The 24,330-nt window shown below is 40.4% G+C and overlaps 1 protein-coding gene across 1 annotated transcript in view; it reads left to right on the top strand.

Moving 5' to 3' along the window:
• Window positions 1-1,284: 1,284 nt before the first annotated feature.
• The window catches only part of tns3.2 (tensin 3, tandem duplicate 2), a 53,933-nt gene continuing 30,887 nt past the window's right edge, over window positions 1,285-24,330 (top strand). Inside the window, exons 1-13 of the mRNA XM_084354372.1 lie at window positions 1,285-1,394; window positions 7,332-7,506; window positions 9,092-9,142; window positions 9,223-9,345; window positions 9,428-9,492; window positions 12,384-12,467; window positions 12,604-12,716; window positions 13,160-13,220; window positions 13,323-13,398; window positions 14,281-14,410; window positions 14,656-14,721; window positions 16,185-16,289; window positions 20,902-21,804. Of these exons, the coding sequence (XP_084210498.1) occupies window positions 7,357-7,506; window positions 9,092-9,142; window positions 9,223-9,345; window positions 9,428-9,492; window positions 12,384-12,467; window positions 12,604-12,716; window positions 13,160-13,220; window positions 13,323-13,398; window positions 14,281-14,410; window positions 14,656-14,721; window positions 16,185-16,289; window positions 20,902-21,804 (1,927 nt within the window). The 5' untranslated portion in view covers window positions 1,285-1,394; window positions 7,332-7,356. The remainder of the gene's footprint in view (window positions 1,395-7,331; window positions 7,507-9,091; window positions 9,143-9,222; window positions 9,346-9,427; window positions 9,493-12,383; window positions 12,468-12,603; window positions 12,717-13,159; window positions 13,221-13,322; window positions 13,399-14,280; window positions 14,411-14,655; window positions 14,722-16,184; window positions 16,290-20,901; window positions 21,805-24,330) is intronic.

Here is a 24,330-nt window from a genome sequence, read left to right as displayed (position 1 = left end):
TTAATAAATGGCAAATGTATAGTCAGTCAGTCAGTCAGTTAGTTAGTTAGTTAGTGGCAATTACTGGCTTAACACTTATTTATTTACACGAAAATCTTCCAGATCACTACTTTAGTTAATTGTTTTTTCACTTAACAAAAGGAAATGTTTTATAAACCATTTGTAAAGCCATAGAACAGGTTTATCAGTAACACCTTTGTAAAATGTATCCAAATAATGTTTATAGAACTACACAGCGTTTATCAACCATTTACAAACACCAGTTGCAGCTTCTATTATCTATCATTTCATTATTTTTTACTTGCGCACACATAAGATTACATATAATCAGATGATTTAAAGAAAAGAGATGTGTCAGTAGAGGTCATATCATCAGGCTTATACAAAGGACCTCCCCTCTCAGGAAGAAAAAAACCCCAGAACAATAAAAATTGACAAAATTTGGGGAAATACAAGAAAACTTAGAAAACAATTGGAAAATAAAACAAAAAGCATTTTGTTGTGTGAACAGTGAAATAACTATCAACTAAATTGTATATGACTTTAAATTGAGCATTTATTAATACTGTTCATAAAGTGTGACCAGATTCCCCATCAGTATCCTTCAAGTCCTGCATTTAAAGTGTTACTTGAGTAAAGGTCAAATTAAAGTATCAAAATCAGAAAAGCATTCATTATGCAACAGAATGGCCCCTGTCAGTGTTATATCATTATATTTTAATTACTTATTAGCCTATTTAACCATGTAACTCGCAGTTTAATGTAATATTGGATCATATTGAAGTATTGCAGTGCTTTATTTTTGGCTTTAATCTAGAACAACTACTCATATTTCATACACATGAAAAGAACAACATTTCCCATGCAGTGTGGTAGAAAACGCTAATACTTAAATGCAATTACCTCGAGTAAATTCAGTACAAGTAAATGTGTTAACTACATGCCGCCACTGTAATAAAGTCATTCATTCATATGACTCAGAGGAGCAGTACACTGGCTTATCAGATGAAGGTTTATCCTCTAAAACACATTAATCTGTGTCCTCATTTTTTATCATTTGTTATAACAATTGTGTTTCTGTCTCTGGAACACACACACTTTAATCATCTGCTGTGTGCTCTGACAGTGTTTTGAAGACTAAGTTATCATCAGTATGTTTCAAGTGTCTCAGCCTTTTACTTTCACATGCACACCAGGGTGGAGAGCCGTCACTTTACAGTCTACCAGAGGGCAAAGTGCAAGCTGCATTGTGACACTTTATCATGCTTTCTCCCTCTCTCGCTCTCTCTCTCCTCCCTCCCTTCGGTCGAGTCTCCACCTTGTTTTCTGTTGCAGACTTTCACTCATCAGACTGTGATTTTCACTTCTTCTTGTTTGTCTCAACACCAGCAAAGGTAAGTCCCAGTTCTATTCTCTAAAATGTTTGAGTTACAGTAAAGTTTTGAGGCGTCTCACTCTCTGAGCATGCAGTTCAATGTTCATTCATGGAGGACAAACTCCTCATGCTGTTTCTCTTTCCTTGAACGTTAACAGCTCCTAACGCTGGTCCAACTTTTAGTGCCGACCACCACTTTGAGTAAACAAAGGAGCGTGTGATGGATGGTAGGTGTCGGGGGGGATTAGCAGCGAGAAGTGTCTCCCCCCTGCAGATGCACTGAGAGGGGGGAGATTAGCCTACTGACACATTAAGACACTGAACTCCAGGGGATGCATTTCCCCGGGGATTCAGTCCATTTGAAGAGGTCATTTAATCCTGCATCAAGCCTTAAAAGCTACTGGGACACGTAAAACCCCTGCCAGTGGGGGGTGTGGTGATTACACTGATTACCAATGCAAATGAACATCCTCGATTAGAGTGACGTGAATTTGATACTAATTAGACAGAGCACTAATTGATTGAGATATTCTTGATGCAAGCAGGATAAAATGAAATTACCTCACCCTGCTGGAGGATTTAATTCAATGTGTTTACGATAAAACAAGATTGTGTGACTCAATAAAGAGTCTCTGTGGGAATCAGGTGGACTGAAGGGAGATTAGTTTACAGCTCTAATAAAAAGCTTTCAGGGAGAAGAAGAGGAGCTAAATGGAGAGCACACGGTGAAGGAGCTGCTATACATTTCACCTCTGGTGTTTTCTACAAACACTTTTGATTTTAAATAATCTGTCACTTTAATCAAAGCGTGTCTGATGGCTGTTCATGCTGCATTTAAAAAAGCAGAGGATGTTTTTCACCGCCAACGTGTGCCAAGGAGAGAACAGAAAGAAATAAAGATGGCTAATCCATTTCAGAATGCCTTCCTTTAAAATGGGAAATAGAGACTATAATTAGATGTGGCCAGTTTGAGCTCAAGGACTTTGCTAAGCAGCTCTCCCTATAGCAACTCGTGTGCGTGCATGTGTGTGTGTGTGTGTGTGTGTGTGTGTGCGTACGTGTGGTTTGGTCACACACTTCCGTTTGTTTTGGTTCCTTAGACGGAGCACCGACAAATTTAGATTGCAGCCGTCTAAAAATGCTGAAAAAACATGCCAGAAATACATAATTGGAGAGTAGTCGCTCATTAAGATTTTTCGCCCAACCCAGCAGCAGACACGCTCACAAACACAAACTGCATGTTTGTATTGAAACAGGACATTTTTCACACGTGTGCCAAAACAGATTTGATACAACCAGGTGGAAGTTACTGACGTATAGCTCGTGGCACACATTTGTCTCATTCATGCTCAACTAAAGGGACTGTACAAGGTCAGCAGCATGATGACTGAGTTTCCTGGGTGTTTCAGGGGAAATTCCTGGTCTCAGTTCTCAGCAGCGGTGCTTCTGGCTTGTGCCCCATCGAGCTCTGGTGGGGAGCCAGTGAGGGATCAGGTCTTGTCATAGCACCAGTGAGTCACTAGGTTGGTATATTTCACTTCCTTTTTCTCCATAAACTGAAAGGAAAAAAGGGAAATTATACAAAAAAGTAGCACAGTGATTACAGTGTATTCTGGTTACAGTACATACTGTATGTGTAACTTGTGTATTTCTACTTCCAAAATGTACTACTGTATATACTGATTTTATGATCAGCAAATAAAAGGAAGTTATGTTAAAATTACCAGTAGGAACTTAAAGGATAACTACCGTTTTTTACAACCTGGACCTTATTTCTAGCAAAATATATGATCATTTACTCACCCAGATAACTTTTGTGTCATTCGGCGTCGTTCGGACGAAATTAGATCCAGTGGAGCGCCGGTATATCCATATAATGCGAGTGACGGGGCACCGAAGCGCAGCCTCTATGAGCATTATCTGCCACGAAACTAGTTCATTTCACCAATATTTTGTTACGATACGCTAGTGCTATTCCCCTCTGAGTCCGGGCTCGTCTGTTATCAACATCCGGGGTCTGTAGGTTGATCTACTACCTCTGACCTGGAAGATGTCGTCTCTGAGCTGCGCACGCACCCGCGACAGCCCGGCTTGTTTACCTGTAGCTGCTACTGCTAGTTTGACCCCGGATGTTGATAACAGACGAGCCCGGACTCAGAGGGGAATAGCACTAGCATATCATGACAAAATATTGGTGAAATGAACTAGTTTCGTGGCAGATAATGCGTTATATAGAGGCTGTGTGTTGATGCCCCGTCACTCGCATTATATGGATATATCGGCGCTACACTGGATCTAATTTCGTCCGAACGACTTCAAATGACACCAAAGTTATCTGGGTGAGTAAATGATCATATATTTTGCTAGAAATAAGGTCCAGGTTGTAAAAAACGGTAGTTATCCTTTAATTAAACACACACACACACACACACACACACACACACACTCACACACACACACACACACACACTTCAGAGGACATTACATTGATGTAGATTCATTTCCTGGAGACTTACCCTGACCCTGACCCTATTGGTAGTGTGATGACACTGACCAGCCACAGACTTACAGTTGCCTTTTTGTATTTTTAGTACCTCTGACGTTTTGTCCCCAAAAGGAAGGAGACACCACACACCTGTCCACCTGTGGAGTTCATGTGGGGTAGCATATCACCAGAACAGGCTAACCGCTAACTGCTGATAACTGTTTTGTGCTGTTAGCTGGTTAGCTCAGTTACCTTGCAGCTAGCGGTCCTATCACAGTTACTACGTCTACTTTGAACAGACTGGGTGTTCGGAGCACTGGAGGAGTGTTGGTGTTCTTTACACTGCTAGCATCAGGCTAATGGACTAAGTGCTAATTCAAATCAATACAGGAATCAAAGAATTGATTGATGATTGATTTTTTTTAACTCCACCTCGATATACCTGTGTATAAAAGATAGTATAGATGTACTTTATTGTATTAAAAAAACAAACGATTGTGCAGCTTATCCATATGGGAAATGATTCTCATCCACATTTGGTAACGATTAGATAAAGTTGGAGCGCTGGGGAGTGTTGGTGTTGTGTACACTGCCAGCACAGGAGCTTGTCTTTGACATGATATCAAAAATGTAATTTCATTCTGAATGCTCTGAACTCAAATTCTTACATATTGCACCTTTAAAACTTATTTAAAGATTATATTACACCCAATATCCACCCAACATCTCTATTCCTTTTAATACACCATTATACTCCCATACATAATCTACATAATACAATTAGAAATAAAAATCAGTACTAATATTGATGGAGAGAACTTCACCATGCTAGATTGCAATAAAATAGAACATTTTGATTGGTTTGAATGAAACTTAAAGCTTAACTTTGAGTACTTTGATTGTATTCTGACACTTTGATTCTGATCTTTTCTTTGGAATTGGAAATCAATAAGTCATCAGACCTCATGATAGAATGATGCCACGTTTTAATTTGAGCAACTTTGCATCCTTTATTATTCTTTACAGGACACACATATTAAAGAATACAAGTAATCAAATGATGCTGATTGTGAACTGAGAGATCATATAGCTGTTCTGTGACTCCCATAACGTAAATGTCTGAGAATCCTCACGATACATCCTGTTTTGTTATGTTCTGATAAATTATAAAGTGTAAACTTGTGTCAGTATTGAAGCTGAAGCACAGCGTCTCATCTTCCTCCACGCTGCGCTGGTTTCCAGTAGGTTATTCTTGTATGTTGCTCTGGTGAAAATGGTTTTATCACTGTTTACTCTGCTGTGGTCATATGGTCAGGGTGAAGGCGAGGTTAACCACAGCTCCCCTGACTGTCTGTCTCGCTCCCATAGACATGCACTAACATGCATGTAATTCCTCTGGTCCATATGCTAACATATAGAGGCCACATATACCACAGAATTACCAGCTCCATGGTTTACAGAAGCATCACATTCTGTTGTTTGTTCAGGACTTGAGTCATAAGGTCAGCTTTCTATGGGTACTCTAAATATGTAGGTTCATATACCATCACTGTTTTTGACAGTTTGCTTTTACTTTTTTAATTTACTCAAACAAAATTATTGGGGCACAGAAAACAGTTCAGCAGCGTGCTCGTATCAGGACAGAACTGACAATGATATTTGTAAAGTTTAACTTTATTTGAGAAAATGTTTCTCTACTTATTTCTGCTAATGCTATCTGTTCTTTACTACGGCTACCTTTTCAAAGTAGCCTTATCTCTCTGTCAGCGTCCTCTGAATGTAGTCACACAATAATACCAACCTCCAGCAAGCAGCCGGTTAGCTTAGCTTGGCACAAAGACTGGAATCAGGGGGAACACAATCTGCTTATTAGCACCTCTAAGGCTCACCAATGGACACCTCATATTCCTTTTGTTTAATACACACAGAAACCAGAGTGTAAAAATAAGCTGGGCTGTATTGTGCAGGATTATGTCAGGGATGTTTTCATATGTCATATTTATATCTTCTCATCTAACTTGCTACCAGTAAGAGCAAAAGGGTATTTCCCTTAATGTCTAAAACTATCCCTTTGCCCTCAAGACTGTAGCCTGATTTTCTGTCACCTCCAACACAATCACAGTAACTACCATTAATTCTATCTGCTAGCATGGTAGCTAATCAGTTCAAACAAGATAAAACAACATGACTCTCAACTGAGGTGACATCTTTATCCAGGTCATTAACACTGCTTCATGTTTAACTTGATGAAATAATCAATAATGAAGTCTTAAAATCTCCAGTTGAGCACAATTCCATTTTCTTTTCCAGCTCCTTTAACTTAATCATGTAGTGATAATAATCTTAAAGCTAAATCAGGAGGCTATCAGAACTTGACTGGCTCCCTTGGTTTTGTAGTTGGAACCAAATTATGGACTGACTTTGAAGAATAAACCTTTTCCTTTTTCTAGTTACAGGACCATTCAAGCATGAAACAAAATGTAAACTAATGTTGTGAAAGTCATACGATGGCAAAGTCATAAGATTTTGTGCCTGAAAGTGAACATCAGCCGTAAAAATAGTACTTGAGTATGAGTCTCAAAGTATCTGATGTTAAATGTACTTATGTGTCAGAAGTACAAGTAAATGTAAATTATACATATATTTACATGTACTGTATGTATACACTGTATTCTCTGGCCTGGCCGATAATAGTATCCAATATTCAGCATTTGTCTGATAATTGGAGTCAGCGCTTTTCTTTGAGCCATGTCCAGATACATTTATTTAAAAATGCACCACTTAAGCTGTGATGCAGCACGCAGTCTGCGAAGTAACTTGTACCCAAAGTCATCACATAGATGTAGTGGTTAAAAAGTGCAACGTTTGCCTCCAAAATGCAGCACAGTAGAATATAAATAGCAGAAAATGGAAACTCGCAAGTAAAATACAAGTACCTCAAAATTGTACTTAAGGACAGTACTTGAGCAAATGTACTTAGATGCATATCATCACTAAAATGAAGCTTTTCAAGATGTTATAGTTGTGTGAATTAAAAAAAAAAAATCAGACCTTTAGAACTCTCAGGTCATGGTGTTCCATCCTTATCAGACTCTGTGTCAGTTCATGGATTTGTACTGATGAGTAACGAGGTAACGATTTCCTGTTTCTGGGCAGCATCATTCTTCTCTGACTCATCATCATCTCCTCCAGTCACAAGCTCAGTGAGGGATTCCAGTGACTCAGCTTTTGGTCCAGTTCCTCATTATCTGACCCTGACCCCACTTTGTTTTAGCTTCACGTCCAGTAAAAGGATTTGAGGATTAATAAGGCTGACCGGGTTTGAACTCACATATCTCTGGAGGTCCAGCTGATACGACACAAACTCAGATAAACGCTCTGTAAACATCTGCTGACACGCAGAGAAAAATTCTCACTTCCCTGAATTTTCCACAACTTTAATTCACACACTCTGCGTTTCACTTCCTGTAGGGTGCCCATGTGACTGACATCAGTCATGGAGGAGCCGCAGCGAATCGATCTGACCTACATCACTGAACGCATCATTACCATATTCTGCCCTCCTGAATGTCCCGAGGAGATCTACCTGCAGAACCTGCGGGAGATTCTTCTCCTGCTGCAGTCCAAGCATGGACACAACTACATGGTGAGACGGCTGGAACAGACAAGAAGTCAGATACCAAGTGACAGAAGAAATACCACAGTGTGGAAATAATCTGTTACAAGTTACAGTCATGCATTCAAAATTTCACTAGAGTGGAAGTACAAACATATTTACAAAGTACCTACTTATTATGCAGAATGACCCTTTTCAGAATAATATCTAGTGTGTGTGTGTGTGTAAGCATCAGTTTAATATTGCAGCTGGTGAATGTGGCACACAGTTTTACTGCTTTATATACTGATATATATACTGGTTGTATCTTTGATAATACAAAATACATTATGTGTTGATTTTATTTGTTGTAAATGAAACTGAACTGGCAAAGTAAAAAGTAACAATGTCTTTAGTTATATTATTATCAGTTATATTCAATATATTCAATAATGTTCCTCTGAAGTGTAGTGGTTTAAGTTTAAAGCAACTTAATATAATAAGTAAAGTACAAATACCTCAAGATTGTACAATAATACTATGCTTGAGTAAATATAGCTACTTTCCACCAAAAAGAGCTAAATATGAGAGTTCCTGTTTGTTTGATTAAGATTTACAGTTCAATGATAATATGCCAAAACAACAGAGAGCTAACAAATGAAAATATTCTAAATATTATTTAAACAAAATGTGTTTAGTGTCACAACCTTAGCAGAAATATTTCAACGATGTTAAAAACAGAGAGATTTTAATCACACTTCACTGTACATCATACATTTATCTGTTTATTTGTATAATTTGATAAACACGTTGAAACTTGAATATTGTTACATGTTCTCAATTCGTCACAACAACTTTTACCTGTTCAGATAAGTCTCATGGTGAATGACATCTCTTTTTCAAGAGGGACATGAGTAAATGTAAAAAGTAATGTGTAGTCAACAGGAGAAGTAATAAGATACAATGGAGAACAATGGAATTAATCAAGACACAGAAACATGATACACAACAGAACATGAAATTAATGAATAAATAAAGAAAACAATTTAGATTAAAATGCTGAGATGAGAAGAGTGATCCTAAAATAATATGGATTACAAATTTCCCTCCACTATCTGTCTCATACGTTCATTCTTCTCCTTCACTTCTTCAACTACACATTCCTCTAAAGTCACAGTGGCCATCTCTCATTTTAAACATCATTTTGGTTACGTTAATGTCAAGACGAGTTTAATTACACAAGCCCAAAATCACATATTTGTCTCGCTTTACAATTTGCTCAGCATCAGACGCTCTGTCATTACATCCTTGAATCGGATGAAGAAAAACTCCACAAACATCCTTCCTTAAGGAGACATTTATTTTGAAAGTGATGATTTGTACAGATTTAAAACCTCCTCAGATTTAAACTTTTACAGCCTTAAATTTCATAAGAAATAGGTATGTTGGTCTCTAGCTTAAATTACAAAACCAGTTAGTGTTTGGAAGTATGAAAATCAGATTTGTATTGTTACTGTTGCAGAGTATTTCCTCACATTACCATAAAATAAGTCAGATATAGAGCTCAAAGTGATCACATACATACTTTTACTGATACTTTGATATCATTTCATGAAAACAATTCTTTCTTCTTCAGCTCATCAACCTCTCACAGAAGAATGACACTGTCACCAGAATGAACCACAAGGTAAGACTTCAGAGCAGCAGTCTGAGAGGTTAAACATGTCAGTATAACGTGTGTCACAGTGCGTGTGGTCTTTCTGTCAGGTGTTGGACACAGGCTGGGTGGATCTCTTGGCTCCTGACCTGAATCAGATCTTCAGCGTGTGCACAACGATGGAGAACTGGCTGCAAACACACCCGAAACACGTCCTGGTGTTACACTGCAGGGTAAACATGTTCTTTAAATGGATCTATGTACTGTAGGAACATGTAAGTTTACTGATCCTGACTCGGTGGTTGTTCTCCACAGGGGGGTAAAGGTGGACTCGGAGTTCTGGTGGCCTCTTACATCCACTTCAGCAACATGTCAGCCAGGTAACACTGACGCCATGTGAGTTTGAGTTTGTTCAAACTGTGTCGGAGTAGTGGACGTAAAGAAGAATTCAACTTCAACTTAATTATTATTTGCATAACAAAGGAAATTTGGTGACAATCCAAAACAACAATTCTCAGACAATCAAGAGTCAACAGCACAACATGCTAGCTTGGTCACAATGACAATGCTAACATGATGTTTAGCAGATAATGTTCACCATGATGAAGATCTTAGTTTAGCATGTTAGCGTTCTAACATCTGCTAATTTGCAGTAAACACAGTAGAGCTGAGGCTGATGGGAATGACGTTGGTTTTGAAGGTAATCGGTCAGAAGCTTTGGACAAATTCAAAGGTTTCGTCTGTGGTCCAGTCACCAGGAAGGTCGCTAATGTGTTCATGTTAAAACCTTACATATTTGTATGTTCAGTTTGCATTTTTAATGTTGCGACACTGTGCTTATGGTCTGGTTAGGTTTAGGCACAAAAACACTTGAGTACAGTGAGGAAAACCTAAATGGACTATACTGTACTTATATAGCGCCTTTCTAGTCCTAGTGACCACTCAAAGCACTTTACAACACAAGTCAGCATTCACCCATTCGCTGACAGAGGCTAGGTGCCCCCTGCTCATCAGGAGGGATAACCACATGCAGACTGCAGGGGCCTGGAATGGAACCACTGACCTACTGATTGGTGCTCTATCTCCTGAGCCACAGCCGCCCCGAAAACATCATGTGTGGGCTTCAAATACCTGGTTCTATCACCGCAAACACGGCTGGAAAATGTCCTGACGTATGGTTAAAAAAATATCCAGTGGTTGCACACTTGCACATGTTGACACCCTGTCTCAAACAGTGGTCTCTGGCTTTGCAGCTGTCTCGCCCAGATGTCACGCCATCACCATCCACTCCTCATGCCGACATGAAAGTCAGCCCACATACATGTAATCTGGTGATATGATACAATCTGCAGAAAAGTTGATATGATATTTATAAAACATACAAATAAACGTATCTATAGAAACTTTCCACATGGACACGGATCCTTTTTAGGTTTTGTTCCATCTAACAACAAACCTTCCTGCATCTAGAAGAAACTAATGGCTCTTAACATCGTTACTTTCTGGAATAAGTCTTTTGTCTTCATTCATACAAGATCAGAACTCCATGTTCCAGTACAAGGAAGTGTAAAATCATGACATTTACTGGCCATGTTTGTGGATCAAAGAGCGCTGACAGAACAATAGACAGAGTGAACAGAGGCTGATCTACTGTTGCACTGCAGCAGGCAAAGGGCAGGACGGCTGATTGAAGAGACTTTGAACTACACTGTTTGATTTTTGGGCAGGGATCCTGTTGCTGTTGGACACCAGTGAAGTTATCTACTCTTAATTTACCTGAATGTCAGAGTCTGACACAGAATACTGTTAAATTCAGACACAAGATATTTTTAAATGAAACATCACAGTTTGCAGTTTATGTGGCAACATTTCTTCTATCTTATGGTCTGAATATGAGCTATTAAAAGCACATCCTCATTTACACATCGGCTAATAATAGGGTGAAGGGAAAGGCCAGTCTGAGGCAAGTGCAGAAAAAAGAGGAAGATGAGGTTGATTTCTACACTGTGTGTGTGCACGTGTGTGTGTGCACGTTGAACATGGCTGACTCAGAGAGTCTTGTGAAATACCTGATTGTGACCATTGTCCCTCTGAGAATTATCTGTGTTGTTGTGAGTGAGTGAGTGCAGGTATGCAAAGCTTTGTGAACGAGTGCCAGGCTTACATAACTGGTTTTTAAAGGGTCAGTTCACCCAAGTTACAAAGGAAACTATATTTACTTAGTCGTGTCTAGTCATGCAGATATTTTGTGTTTATTTTTCCAGTTTTTCTTTTGAGATTCTGTCTCTGAGATTTCTGCTGCCGCCCCCCAAAAATGGAGACAAATTGAGATTAGTGATTAAAACTAAAAAAATAAATAAAATCAGCATCTTTTCTGAGAAACAATGTTGTTGTTACGCTGGAATACAGTGCTGATAGGGTGGCATTTTTCTGTCCAAAGAACTTTGTGACTAAACCCAACCTGAACACAGGGATCATTCCTGACTTCCCTTCATCCCAGCCTGGCCCTGTTTCTAAGTATTTTGTATCAATGTGTTCTGTATCAACTCTTCATGTCTGAAACCGACAGAGTCGTGTACCACTGCAATCAGCATCACTTAGGAACGATTCCATAGCTTTTCAGCCACATATTGTTGTAGCTCCTTACTTTCTTCTTTCTCCCTGAAGGCAGCAGCCGTGCTGTGACTCAAATATAAGTCTCTATGACTGCGTCATTCTATCAAATGGAAATAGTTTTGATGTCATCCATAATTTTATACATATTTTTCCAAAATGTAACTTGACATATTGTTGTTTAAGCTTTGGGAGCTCTAGCAGAGATACAACTTTGTGGTTTGGAGAACAGTCTCAGCCAAAGGTCTGTTAGCTGTTCTGGAGCTGTCGATCATGTCATTTTCCATCTTCATCATCAGATGTAGTTTGCCCTGTTGTCTTTTCAATGACAGTGCTCAAAGTTTTGAGTACTTCTCATCCATGTTGTTTCAAAGTTTATCCTTGACTTTTTAAGCATTAGTTGAGAAAAACAACCAAACCACCAGAACTGTTGAGTAGCTGTTCTAGAATAATTGGTCATATAGCGTGATCTTTATCAGTGAATCCAAGCTCAGTGAATTTCTATGTTAGAAGGAAGATGTTTAGAAAGGTCGAAAGAAAACATCTGAAAACCTTCTCCTATGAAATTCAAACTCTCTGCATGAATAGATGCTACAGCTAATTAAGGTGAGCTGAGTGGTGTTCATGCATCATCATGTTATTATCTGCTCTCTCTCAGTGCAGACCTTTCTCTCGACCACTTCGCCCTGAGGAGGTTCTACAACGACAAGCTGTCCGCTCTGATGATGCCCTCACAGAAACGGTAAGAACAGGCTGGATGACAGTCACCTCATGTATCCTCCTGTGATAAAGGCACCATAATAATGCTACAAAAATCATTTTTCTCCAGTCATAATGTTATTCCAGATACTTATAATAAATGTATCTGTGCTCTTCAGGTATGTGTGGATGCTGGGCAGCATGTTAAAGGGAGGACTGAGGATGAGTCCGTCTCCATCCTTCCTCCTCTGTGTTGTTCTGCATGGTATCCCCAAAATGAGACCAGATGAAGGTGAGGAGCACGTGTGATCTGAATTACAGGAAGTAGATATTTAGTATTATAAATATCAGTAGCTGGTTGTTAGAAGCCCTCTAGGACATCTACTGTATGTTTTCTGTTCATCTGATTAAGGCAGTAGATGTTTGTGATTTAATGCATGTTCTAAAATCCAAAAAAACCTTTAAATTCATTCCTAAGTACTTTTTGAGTCTCTTGAAATGTGGCCATAAGTGAAAATCCAAGTCATGTGATCAGTCTTCTTCATAAGCACATTACAAGTAAAGATGCAAATATTACTAATCTCTGGATACTGTTGTGGTTGTTAACTGGATCAGTACTTGAGTATCTTAAAAGTCTTAAATCAACAACTCTCTTATAGTGACATGCTTCTGGAACAATTCTGACCATTTCTTTATCAAATGAATTCATTTCATAATGAGACTTACTCTTTCTAGGATGCTGTCTCTTCCTGAGAGTCTACCAGAGTCTACAAGCTGTTTGCACATCAGCAGTCTAGTAAGAAACTTCGAAAACATTAAATCACATAATAATCTGTAAACATGTCAGGATTTTTCAGAATAAAATACAGACAGTAACATGTGTTTATGTCCATCTCAGCCATGTTAATGCAGCACAGACAGACCGGCTCTACGTGGTGCTCCAGCCAGCTCAGCTGCTCAAGGGAGACATCATGGTGAGGCTCAGTCTGCATCAGTACTCACTTTCTTTTTAAGCAGCTTTCTTATAAAGGTAATGACTACTGCAGCAGCATATGGTATGTGTTTATTTATTAGATTTTAATTATTGTTCTTTTTAATTCATATTTCAATGCATTTTATATATTATTTTACTTACTAAATACATTTATAAAATACAGTTAAGCTCTTGAAGTTTTGTTCCAGTTGACAAATAATTTCCTAATATTTTCTCAAAAGGTTTCCTGGAATAAAATTTTGTACAAATTGTAGGGAAAATGGGAATTTCCTTGAAAGAAAAGTACAAATTAAAGCAAAGTTAATATGAATTCATTATCGATTGTTGGAAAACTATTCTCCAAACACTTGTTTAATTTTTTATGTATATATTTTTTAGTTGTTTCACAGTTTTTTCGTTCTTTATTTTTTTTTCCTTTTTATTCTCCGTATGTGTTTTATTAAAAGCTTACCTGTGGACACATTTCACATGTTTAAATGTTCAGGATACATCTGAATGAATTCCTGTCTGTTTTTTCTCATAATTTGCACCATGTTGCATAATTATTTCCATGAAATGATTGGAAAAATGGTATTTACAAAAGTCTGACCTGTCAAATATGGCATTAAAATCTGCTTTCCATTATAATGGCTCACTTACTTACAACAACATAAGTAATCCTGAAAATAAAATAAAACAAACACACAACACAACTTGAGTTCTCTTGCATAAACCACATGAACAGGAGCTGGTCATTTTCCCTACTGAACTAAATACTTTGTCTCTTATTTTGCGTCACTGGCTATTCATTAGACAGTTATTTATCTCATTGTATTGACTTTTCAGCAGGTGTGAACATGTTTCATCTTCTTCCTTACTTTAGGTGGTTTGTTATGACAAAAACAGCCGTTCATCCAGCCGTCAGGTCGTCTTCCGTCTCCAGTTCCATACGGGCCTCGTGCAGGGACATACCCTCACCTTCTTCAAGCCAGACCTCGACTGTGCCAGTGAAGGTATTTATAACCGTCTGCCTTCACTGCCAACTATTGTTTCAGCTACAATCAGACTCCACTCTGCTGCAGTGTCCATCTTAATGTGTAACTGATAAATCCCCCCCCACCCCTTCTCTGTAAATATCTCCTACCTGAACTGACCTTGGACCCCTTATCAGTGTGCAGGTGTGAAGCAAACATGGAAACATGTTCAGTGTGCCAAGTTAAACTGTCCAGCTGTCTGATTCTGTTTGTTAATATTCCAGATCCACGGTTCCCAGAAGATGGAAAAGTGGAGCTGCTGCTCTCTGACAGCCCTGAAAAGATTCGAGGTAAACGTCCTCTCAGAAAAGACCATTTATTTTCTTTGACTTTTAAAATGAATCTTTCAGTTACATAAACATTTGGCACCAGCACACATCACTACAGTGAAATGGATTACACAACAGACAATAAATATGCAGGTGAAAATGTGTTTCAGATGTTTCTGATGTTTTGCCAGGCTTTGATCCAGAACCCACAGCATATGTGCAATGTTTCATATTTATTTATTATTCAAAGGAAAGACAGTGAAGAGTCTGCAGCTCTGTGGTTCTGTGAGTCTGTGCCTTGTGCTAAATGCTAATGTCAGCATGCTAACAAAGGCATAATGTATCAGGGATATACGGATCCTTGAAAGAGCATTTTTATCTCACAGAGAATTAAGTATATTATGATTTGTAGAAAATATGATTGAAATCTTTTTATCACTAGAAACATCTGCAGGCCAAATTAAACCTTATAGTGGGCTGAATCCAGCCTGTGGACCCCACTTTGGCCAGCCCTGTTCTACACCCTCTTAGGTAGAGAGTAAGATCATCTCTTCACACTGGTTTCCAACCTTTTTGGCTTGTGACCCCTTAAAATTAAGAAATGTGTACTTATGGCCTGTCGTCACCATTAACAGACAGCTGTTTTCTTGTTTTTTCTTTTCTTCTTCTTATTTTTCTCTTTTTTTTTTGACATTTGGAATCCTAAAGTTGTAAAAAATATCTGGTAATTTACAAGAAAAAGTAAAGATTAGAATAAATTAATAAGAAAAAAATATTTTTTTCTCTCATCCCATGAGCCCTCAAATTGATCTTGTGATCTCACTTTAGGGAATCACTCCTCTAACTGATGCACACACACCTGGATACACACTCACACATTCACAGCCAACACTCACACACGCTCACACATTATTTGGGCTACAAGTGCTGCTGATGAACCGAGCTTCATTGTGTGTCCTCGCTCAAGCAGAAGAGACAGAAATGACTCAGTTTGGAGCATCACACCTACAGACACACACACTCACTACTCATGAATGAAAACATTTTCACCAAGTTCACCAAGCAGTCTTCCAGGTGGGGGCAGTGTTGGACACCAGGAGGAGGGTGTAGCAGCCCGACTGGCCCTCAGCTCCGACAATCACACTCCTCGCCTCTCAACAGGAAGTAATATGAGGGGTTATCACACACACACATCTGACAGGAATTCAGATTGCAGAGACTGTACACAGGGGAAAACACACAGAGGGGAAAACCAGGGCACGCACACACACACACACACACACACACACACACAAACAAAAAAACAAAAAACAAAATTAAAGCTCTCATTATTTCTCTAATCAAATTTTAAATGAGATCTGGAATGAGCTGGTGTTATTGTGTGTGTGTGTGTGTGTGTGTGTGTGTGTCTTCTTGTTGTTTCACTGACTCCTGACCAGCGCTGCCTCTTTGTCTGCTGCTCTGTTTGTCATTTCCATGTGCAGGCAGAGAGCTGTGGCACAACGGAGGCTCTGTGACGGTGGACTATGACACCTTGGATCCTCTGGTGAGACGAGACTCGTATCAAGACACTTCTTCTCTTGAAACAGGTGAGGTGCTTTTTAATCAGGAATCCCCCTTTCTAAAGAACTTCTTTCACTTTCTTTTCCCGTTGTTGAGAATTTGTGCAGTGTCTCTGACTTTATTAGTCAGGATTTAACAGGAAAACAGGGAAACGGTGACCTTTAGTTGTCTGTGTCCACGACATTCTTAGGAAAACTAGAATACCAATCTGGCTACCATTCATTTTCACACATGATGAAAGTCAGTTAACTGCTATACTGTGGATGTACAGTCCATCACAATGAGCATCAAGTTATTTTTTGACAAAGTTGTATGTCTGTTAGCCGAGATAGAAACAGCTTTTAACTTTAGGTTGGAGACCTGATTTACCTGTTGGGCTACAGACTAGAGAACATGACAGCTTGAGTTTACCAAAAACTAGCAGTTAGTCTGACCAGCTTCAGCAGATCTGGTTTATCTAAGACACTAGCAAAGCAACACAGTACATAAAATAAGCGCAACAAAAACCCCCATTAACATGTTCACCTGTGAAGTTTTCTGACTGCATCAAGAACAAATGTGGGCCACACATGTAAATCGAGTGGGGGGCCACGACCTCGCGTCTGGCCCGCTCGCTCAGACCACAGCCAACTTCCAACTTGTCCTTCATTTTAATCTTTACCACAAACCTGTTAAACTTCGTGACAAACCGCACCTGTGTTAGTTCTCGCTGCAAAAGTAGCCTCCAGGACAATAATTTGTTATGATGACACACTCAGGACTCTGCCACCGTCAGAAAACTTATGTTTATGTTGACCGAATCCAGCTGTTCCACTTTTTCCACATTTTGATGTGATAAACGATTGTTATTAGGACATGTTACTGGGAGTATGCATGGCTGCATGTAAATGGGAATATTAGTGCAATGTCTTTATATATATATATTTTTTTATTAAACCAAGCTAAGTAGGAGTATTGTCTTTTTTGGAACAAAGACAAAACCATGAAAATTTGCATGTAAGTTAGTGTTTCCACAGTACACAACCTGCTCAGCAATGAACAGCAAACACACACAGTCAGAGACTAGCTGGTGAAAATATCGGAACATTTAGCAGCTACAGATAAAGCCATTCTTAGTTGGTGGAGACCAAAAACAGAGCTAAAAGGACTGAGAATATTGATCTTACATTCATCATTTGGACACAAACATGGCTCCAAATAAATGATCATGTTGCTCTCACTGCTGGATGTGGAAGTAGACAGATGCTTGCCAACATATTAGCTGCAACAATGATATGTTAAAGTTGTTTTTTTTTTAGCTTGTTGTGGATTTTTTCTCCCCTCAATTGGCCAAAAAATCTAAGAGTGTCTCTGGCTGCTCTTCAGAAGTTCTATTCCTCTGCGGGCATAGATCCAGTCTCTGAGAAGTTCTGTTTGGACTCCAGCCTTCACCGTGGTCAGTTCTGTGGGTAATTGTCTGGTCATCAGTGTGACAGCTTACAACTGTTGTGGTCACAAAAGGCCTCTTCCACGTTCCTGGGACTGGGTGTAACGACAATCATTCAGACAGCAGCCAGACCAGACCTGTGTATTTGGAGCGCGACTGTTTTTCCATTTCCATTTAGTTAGAATAACCGTTCACACACAGAGAAACACACCAACACGAAAACACACATTCAGACAGCTGAAACAATCACTTTAAAACCGGCGGTTGAGGTTTCAGTTCCAGCTGTTTTATGCCGTTGCTAAATCTGCCTCTACCAGCCATGTAATTTAGATAGACCAATCATTGGGGCAGAAATGCAGAAAAGTGGCATGTAAACACACATGTACACACACGCACACACACACACACACACACGAATGCAAACACACATGGCCATTACCTTTAACCACCAGCACACACGCATGCACATGAGCATAATGAGGGTGGCAGCCAGTTAGCAACGCAGCCAGTCACAAGAATGTTGTTTTCAACCACAGGTGGTTCTACTTATCCCCTCCCCTCCGCCTCCATCTCCCATCCTTCTTTTCTTCTCTTCACCTTTATCTCGTCTTCGGTCTCAGTTTTTCGAGCGGTGCATGTTGCTTTCAGGTTCAAGTTGCAGGTTGCAATTTGTCCAACATGTCCCCATCCCCCTTCTGCACACACTCCAGCGCCCGCCCCCATGTTTACATTCCCCTCTCCATATTTGGCCAGCTCAAGGTCCTTCTGCTTTCTTTTCTTCAAAGTGCACAAACTCCTCCACCTGTGTGTGTGTGTGTGTGTGTGTGTGTGTGTGTGTGTGCGTGCAGTCGAGTGAATGATCCACCTTTGAGTTTCCTTCCACTGTTTTCCCCTCGGACATGAAAATGCATGAGCACGCACTCTCTCCACGGCTACCTGTGTCAGCTGGGACAGGATGCAGGGGGAGGATGGAGGGGGAGGAGGAATGAGGCTAATTTTGACGGTGAAGGCGGGGATTCATAGTGCAGGGACTGAGCAGGCGAGGAAGGAGTGCAAGAGTGACATGAGAGAGAGAGGGTAGGAGGGGGGACACCGGGGGGCTGTTAGCACCTTAAGAGAAAGAATGTTCTTTGCTTGTCTTCCTGTGGCAGCCTGAGAGAGAGGACGACAGCAGAGGAGAGACTTCAGCTGAGCCGGTCTGGATCCTTTTTGCTTTCTCTCTGCCTCCTCATCCTTTTCATTCTGTCCTCGTCCTCGCCCCTCTTTCCTTTCAGCTTGTCATCTGCTTCTCTTTTCCTTTCTGGGACTCCGAAGGGACGCTTCAGCGAGCATTTCCATCCTGTTTCTAGTCTGCAGTGGGAACAGTGAAAGTTTCCTCCCGAGTGCCGGTGAAGTAAGCTTCTCTTTTGTGTGTCTTTTTACTGAAGTGATAAAGTTCTGTTCATTATGAAGCTCTTACACTGTTGTGAAAGTTATACAGAGTGTTTATCAGTTTTGTGCATCTGTGTGTGTGAGAACTCAGAGACCAGCTGTGAGGTTTTACCATGCATGTCTGGTATTTGAGTTTTATTGCCTCTCTGGACTCTTAAGAGGCTGTGCTCATACAGCTCTGGTATGCACTGTATGTATTGTTGCAGTCACTGTACGAGGCAGGCTTATCTCATCTGAATGGAGCAACCTTTATCAGGAAAGAACTTTTAGGTGTAATACTGCACGTGACTGTCCTGTATGTTTTAGGGTGAAACTAATGATCATTTTCATCCTTCGAGCACTTGTTTGGTCCACAAAATGTCTAAAAATCACAAGTTCCTTCAGTCCAAAACCCAAAAAGATTCAGTTTACTGTCATAGAAGCAAAAAAAATTGTGAGAATCAAATGGGAGACTGTTTGGCTTTTTTGTTTGAAAAATACAAATCAAACAATTAATCCGTTATTGATTAATCTTCTGCCGATTGACCAATTGATTAATCAATTAGAAGTGTGCACTCTTTTGGATACAAACAGTTAAAGTATTACAAAATGCATGTGTGTGTGTGTGTGTGTGTGTGTATAATCTGCTCAATCTGACCTCAGGTAGATGTCTGTGACAGACGCATCCTCTGCGTGACACACACATACATAACTACACACGTATGCATCTGCCTGCCCACACAAAGAGGCTCTATATTATCTACATGGAGTGTGTCTGGAGTGATGGCTGCAGTCCAACAGGTGCTGTGTTTCAGTGTGTATGTGCGTCATAGTGAATCATATACAGTAGTGATGCAGGTATGGAGTCATGTAACAACAACATCTACAATACATCAGTGTAATTTCTGCTTGTAGTTTAAATTTGACAATTTAAATACTTTTGTTTTAATCACTAAAATCTCTCTGAATCTTCATTGAAGCTGCCATAATACAGATTAGAGATGAGGTTTTTTAAATGTATTTTATACTTTATTAATCCCCATGGGGAAATTCAATATTGATAAGCTCCTCTACCTTACCTTCAATTGTAACCCTGTGGTAACATCAATAATCTTTGTGCTTTGTCAAAGTGCTGCCCTGGGCACACACACTGCTGTAAACCTCTGGTTGGAAGAACTGCCGCACACTTTCTGAGAAAATGATTAATTAATATTAGACCTGAAACCACATAAACACTGTAATCGATCAATAGTTTCAGTCTTTCTTAAAGGATAAGTTGACTGAAAAATTAAAATTCACGCCCATGCTGATGGAAAGACGTTGACATTTTATAGTTCAGGAAACATTTTTGAGCAGCTCTAAAAGTAAAAATCAAATCCTCTCAACACGGGACATGAACTACCTCCCACGATCACCCACGTTGACATCATGAGCACAATCCTTTCAACCAACATGGCTTGCTTTTGAGTGTTTGACCATCTTTATACCTTATCCCTTTACTTCCTAAAGGCTTTCCAGCTGAAAACGTCTGATAAAACCACCCAAACAGTCTGACAGGACAGAATACCACTTTCCATGCACAGATGTGAGGTCAAATCAATGGCTGAGATGGTCATGGAGCTGTTTTTAGTGAGACCCATTGAAGTATTTACATAGTTTGAAATTGTTTTTTTATTGTTGAAGAACCTCTGATTTCATCATGCCCGCCTCACTTCTTACACCAAACCTATAACCTTGGTTCAGTAGGTCACATTTGCATCTGTTTTCACCTCTTACTGACCGCACGGATTTTGTTTCCACAGCTCCACCTCACCTTCTGGACCCTGGTAATGGTGGTTTGTATGCTGGAGTGAGGAAGAAGAGTAGTGAGGACGGAGTTTTGTTCTCTCTGACCACCACCAGCCCAAGCTACAGTGACCGGACACCGTCTGCCAGCAGTGATTCAGGCCTGTCTGTGGCCTCACAGGGACGGACTGGAGCAGGACAGAAGAGTGGGCCTGCGTGGGAAAAGAGCGCCCAGATACGGAAGCTGGTCACTGGGCTGGACTTCGAGATTGCTCAGCCTCTTCTCGAGGTCATGGCTGAGTTTGCTGCCAATGGAGAGGGGGGGATGGCTGGAGATGAGTCTGGACTGGGACTTACTATCAATGGAGAGGCTTTATCCGGCGAGAGGGAGACTGATATATTAGATGATGAGGATGAAGTAGACGGTGAAGCTTCTGCTGTCGACCTGCCGAGCTCCAGCAGCATCTGCTCGCTCTCCTCCGACAACCTGCCTGAGACTCATACTGAGTACTCCACACAGTCCTGGGTTCAGCAGCAGCAGATTGATGTCAACACTGATAAAGACCCTGCAGTTGATGGGGGACAGAGGGTGAACAGGCTGAGAAAAGAGAGGCCGCCACCTCTGGTAGTTCCTCACGCACCAACTCGGGGAACGAGCAGCAGGGAGGCAGTGCAGAGAGGGCTGGTGGACGAGGACGGCACACAAAACACTGACAATAACACACACATGTCGTCTTGCGAAGATGACGATTTGGCATCGTTAACCACAGACGTTGATGAGTCCATAGAGCAGCTGAACCAGCTGATTTTGGATTTGGACCCCACCTTTATTCCTGTTCCCACCCGCTGTGCTCAGCTGTCCCGCTCCGCCTCCCTCCACACCAATGGCCTCAGCCACCAAGGAAACAGCCATCAGTCAGGTAAGACCACTGAAAATGAGCAAAGACAAACATATGCCCACATCATCATTATCATCTCCTCAAAGGGCCAGTTATAGATGTAAGTTTATAGAAATGTATCTTCTTGTTATCATTTTACAAAACTGCCTCTGGATTAAAATATTATTGGTTGTAGTAATAACCTAATAATCAATAAGTTGCTCTGAGAGCAAACTGACATGAAACTTTGTGCAGTCATTCATGGTCCTCAGAGGATGAATCCTAATTTGGTGACGTTTCTTCTAGCGCCACCATGAGGTTGCAATATGTGCCCTTAAGGGAAATTTCTCAACAACTTGATTGGATTGTGACGGAATTTGGTTCAAACTGATCCAAAATGTTATTGATGACAAATCAGCTTCAGCTGTACTTTTTGGCTATTGCTAATTACCAAATGTTAGCATGCTAACTGAAGACTGAAAGACAAAAGATTCCAAGTTGTTCTCTTGTCATTCTTTCCAAAAAAAGTTGAATTTCTATTTTAACACCCAGTGGAGAAAAACACTCTGGTGGAACTGACCCTTTAGCTTGGTTCATTATGACCGCGCACTGTACCTTTACACAACTCTACTTGTCCAGAGACATAAAACAGTCCACTGTGAAACTATGACTGGTTGAAATGCCACACTAAAGAAAATACAGGTGTGCCAACAAGCTGGTCGGCAGTTGAAGCTCGCAGGCTGGCCTTGTTATATTGTAGAGCTCAGTTCAGTTCATACAGAGAAGCTTTTATAACTTCGACTGAAGGACTGAAGCGTTGCCTGATTGTGGAAATCTCCACCTGAGAGAGACGGATGCATCAGAAGGTGTGTTTGTTAGTGTTCACGGTGTTTGCTGAAAGGGTGGAAGCTTTTAGTTAAACAGGCGGTGATATTCCTGCGATGTAAGCAGTATTAAATCTCAATCATGTGTTTACTCTCCAGTCTGAGTTTGAATGGAAATAAACAGAGTTTGAAGAAAAGTATGTGTGAAGAGAGATGGACCTGACCTCTCATCACAGTGACACTCAGGATAATTTAAAGCCATCCAAACATAATCCACTGACATTATGATAGAGCTACAGTCTGAGGCAGCTGAATGGGATTAAACAAGTTACTTCTTATCAGCAAAGACTCAGTCAAGGATGTTAGACACTGAAATGCTGTTAAATCTGGATATTAGTAATACGATTTCTCATGAGGCCGTAGAGCTCAAAGCTTAAGTAGATTTAGATCTTCTGATTATAAAGAAAAAGAAGTTCAAGAAGTTTTAAATTGAAGTTTAACTGTTAAAAATAAAAAAGTATCACGGTATTCAAGCCACAGAAGCCAGAGGTGGGTCCTTCACATCAACTATTCCACTTTCTCTAACAAGCAACTAAATTTAACAGATTTATGGAATTCAAAAAAGAGGTGATTTCAAATAACATGACACAGCCCTGCTGATCTGTAGTCCGTCAACCTGCATCGAAGCATCTGGATCACGAAACTACGATGAACCAAAAGCTTCAATGAAGTCAAAGTTCAGTTGTACCACTATCAGTATTCAGCCTACAGCCGACAGCCTCCTTCTTTACAGCTGCATCTTTAATAACATTACATTGTTATTACACATTAATATTACCTCTTAAGATAACTGAGCCCTATCTAAATTTCTCCAACAGGTCTGATTACATAATTCAGGAATCATGTAAATGGCTTATAACAGTCAGACATCTGATCTCATTAAGGCTGCCAACCCGGCTGTGCTTAAACAGACTTTGACACTCCTGGGTTATAGCCTTTCGTCTTGGAAATGACCTGACATCCTCTATCAACCCAAATAACACCATGACAAACCAGGTGTGCAGCGAATAAACTCTTCATGTTCTTCACAATATTCTCTAAATCAATGTGACATCGCGGTTTGTGGAAAGAGGTGAAGTTTAGGAGTGAAAACTTGAACCTGAGCGTGTCACACTGATACTGCCTGTTTTCCTGACCTGTGTCTGTCAGCGTTGCCTCCTCTTCACTATTTCTTCTCACTCTGCTGGCACGTATGACAGATTTACTCCCTCTCATATCCATCGGGACGCAGCCAGGAGGAAGAGGCACATTTCTGCTGCTAACTCCATCCCTGATTCATACTCTGTTTGAGGACTGCGGGTCATAGGTGTACGAGTGATGTCATCACTTCCCAGCTCTTTACATACGGAGCAGCTGTTCCATCAAAGCTGACCTCGGAGCAGCCCGGTGGCTCATGTGGGAGCTCCCGCCATAACCGGCTGTGACAGCTCCTAAATCATATCTGTCAGGGGCTCTGTGGTAGTTATGGGTGACCCGCAGCCATGTGCCATGCAGGGTTCTGGATACCGCTGACATTTAACCTCTGACCCTGTGCTTTTATACACAGTCAGGTCAATGGGAGGTCTTCTGGTTCTTCCTCTAATCGTGGAATTTGAGCACAGGAAACGGAGCGTGCATGTTTGTATGTATAGGTCAGCGGGTTTGTCAGGGGGCTGATATCACCCCAGGGCATATTTGAAGCTGT

Source organism: Pagrus pagrus, assembly GCF_965226575.1.
Source record: "Pagrus pagrus genome assembly, chromosome: 6".
Taxonomy (NCBI): domain Eukaryota; kingdom Metazoa; phylum Chordata; class Actinopteri; order Spariformes; family Sparidae; genus Pagrus; species Pagrus pagrus.
This window is presented reverse-complemented; position numbering and strand designations above follow the sequence as displayed.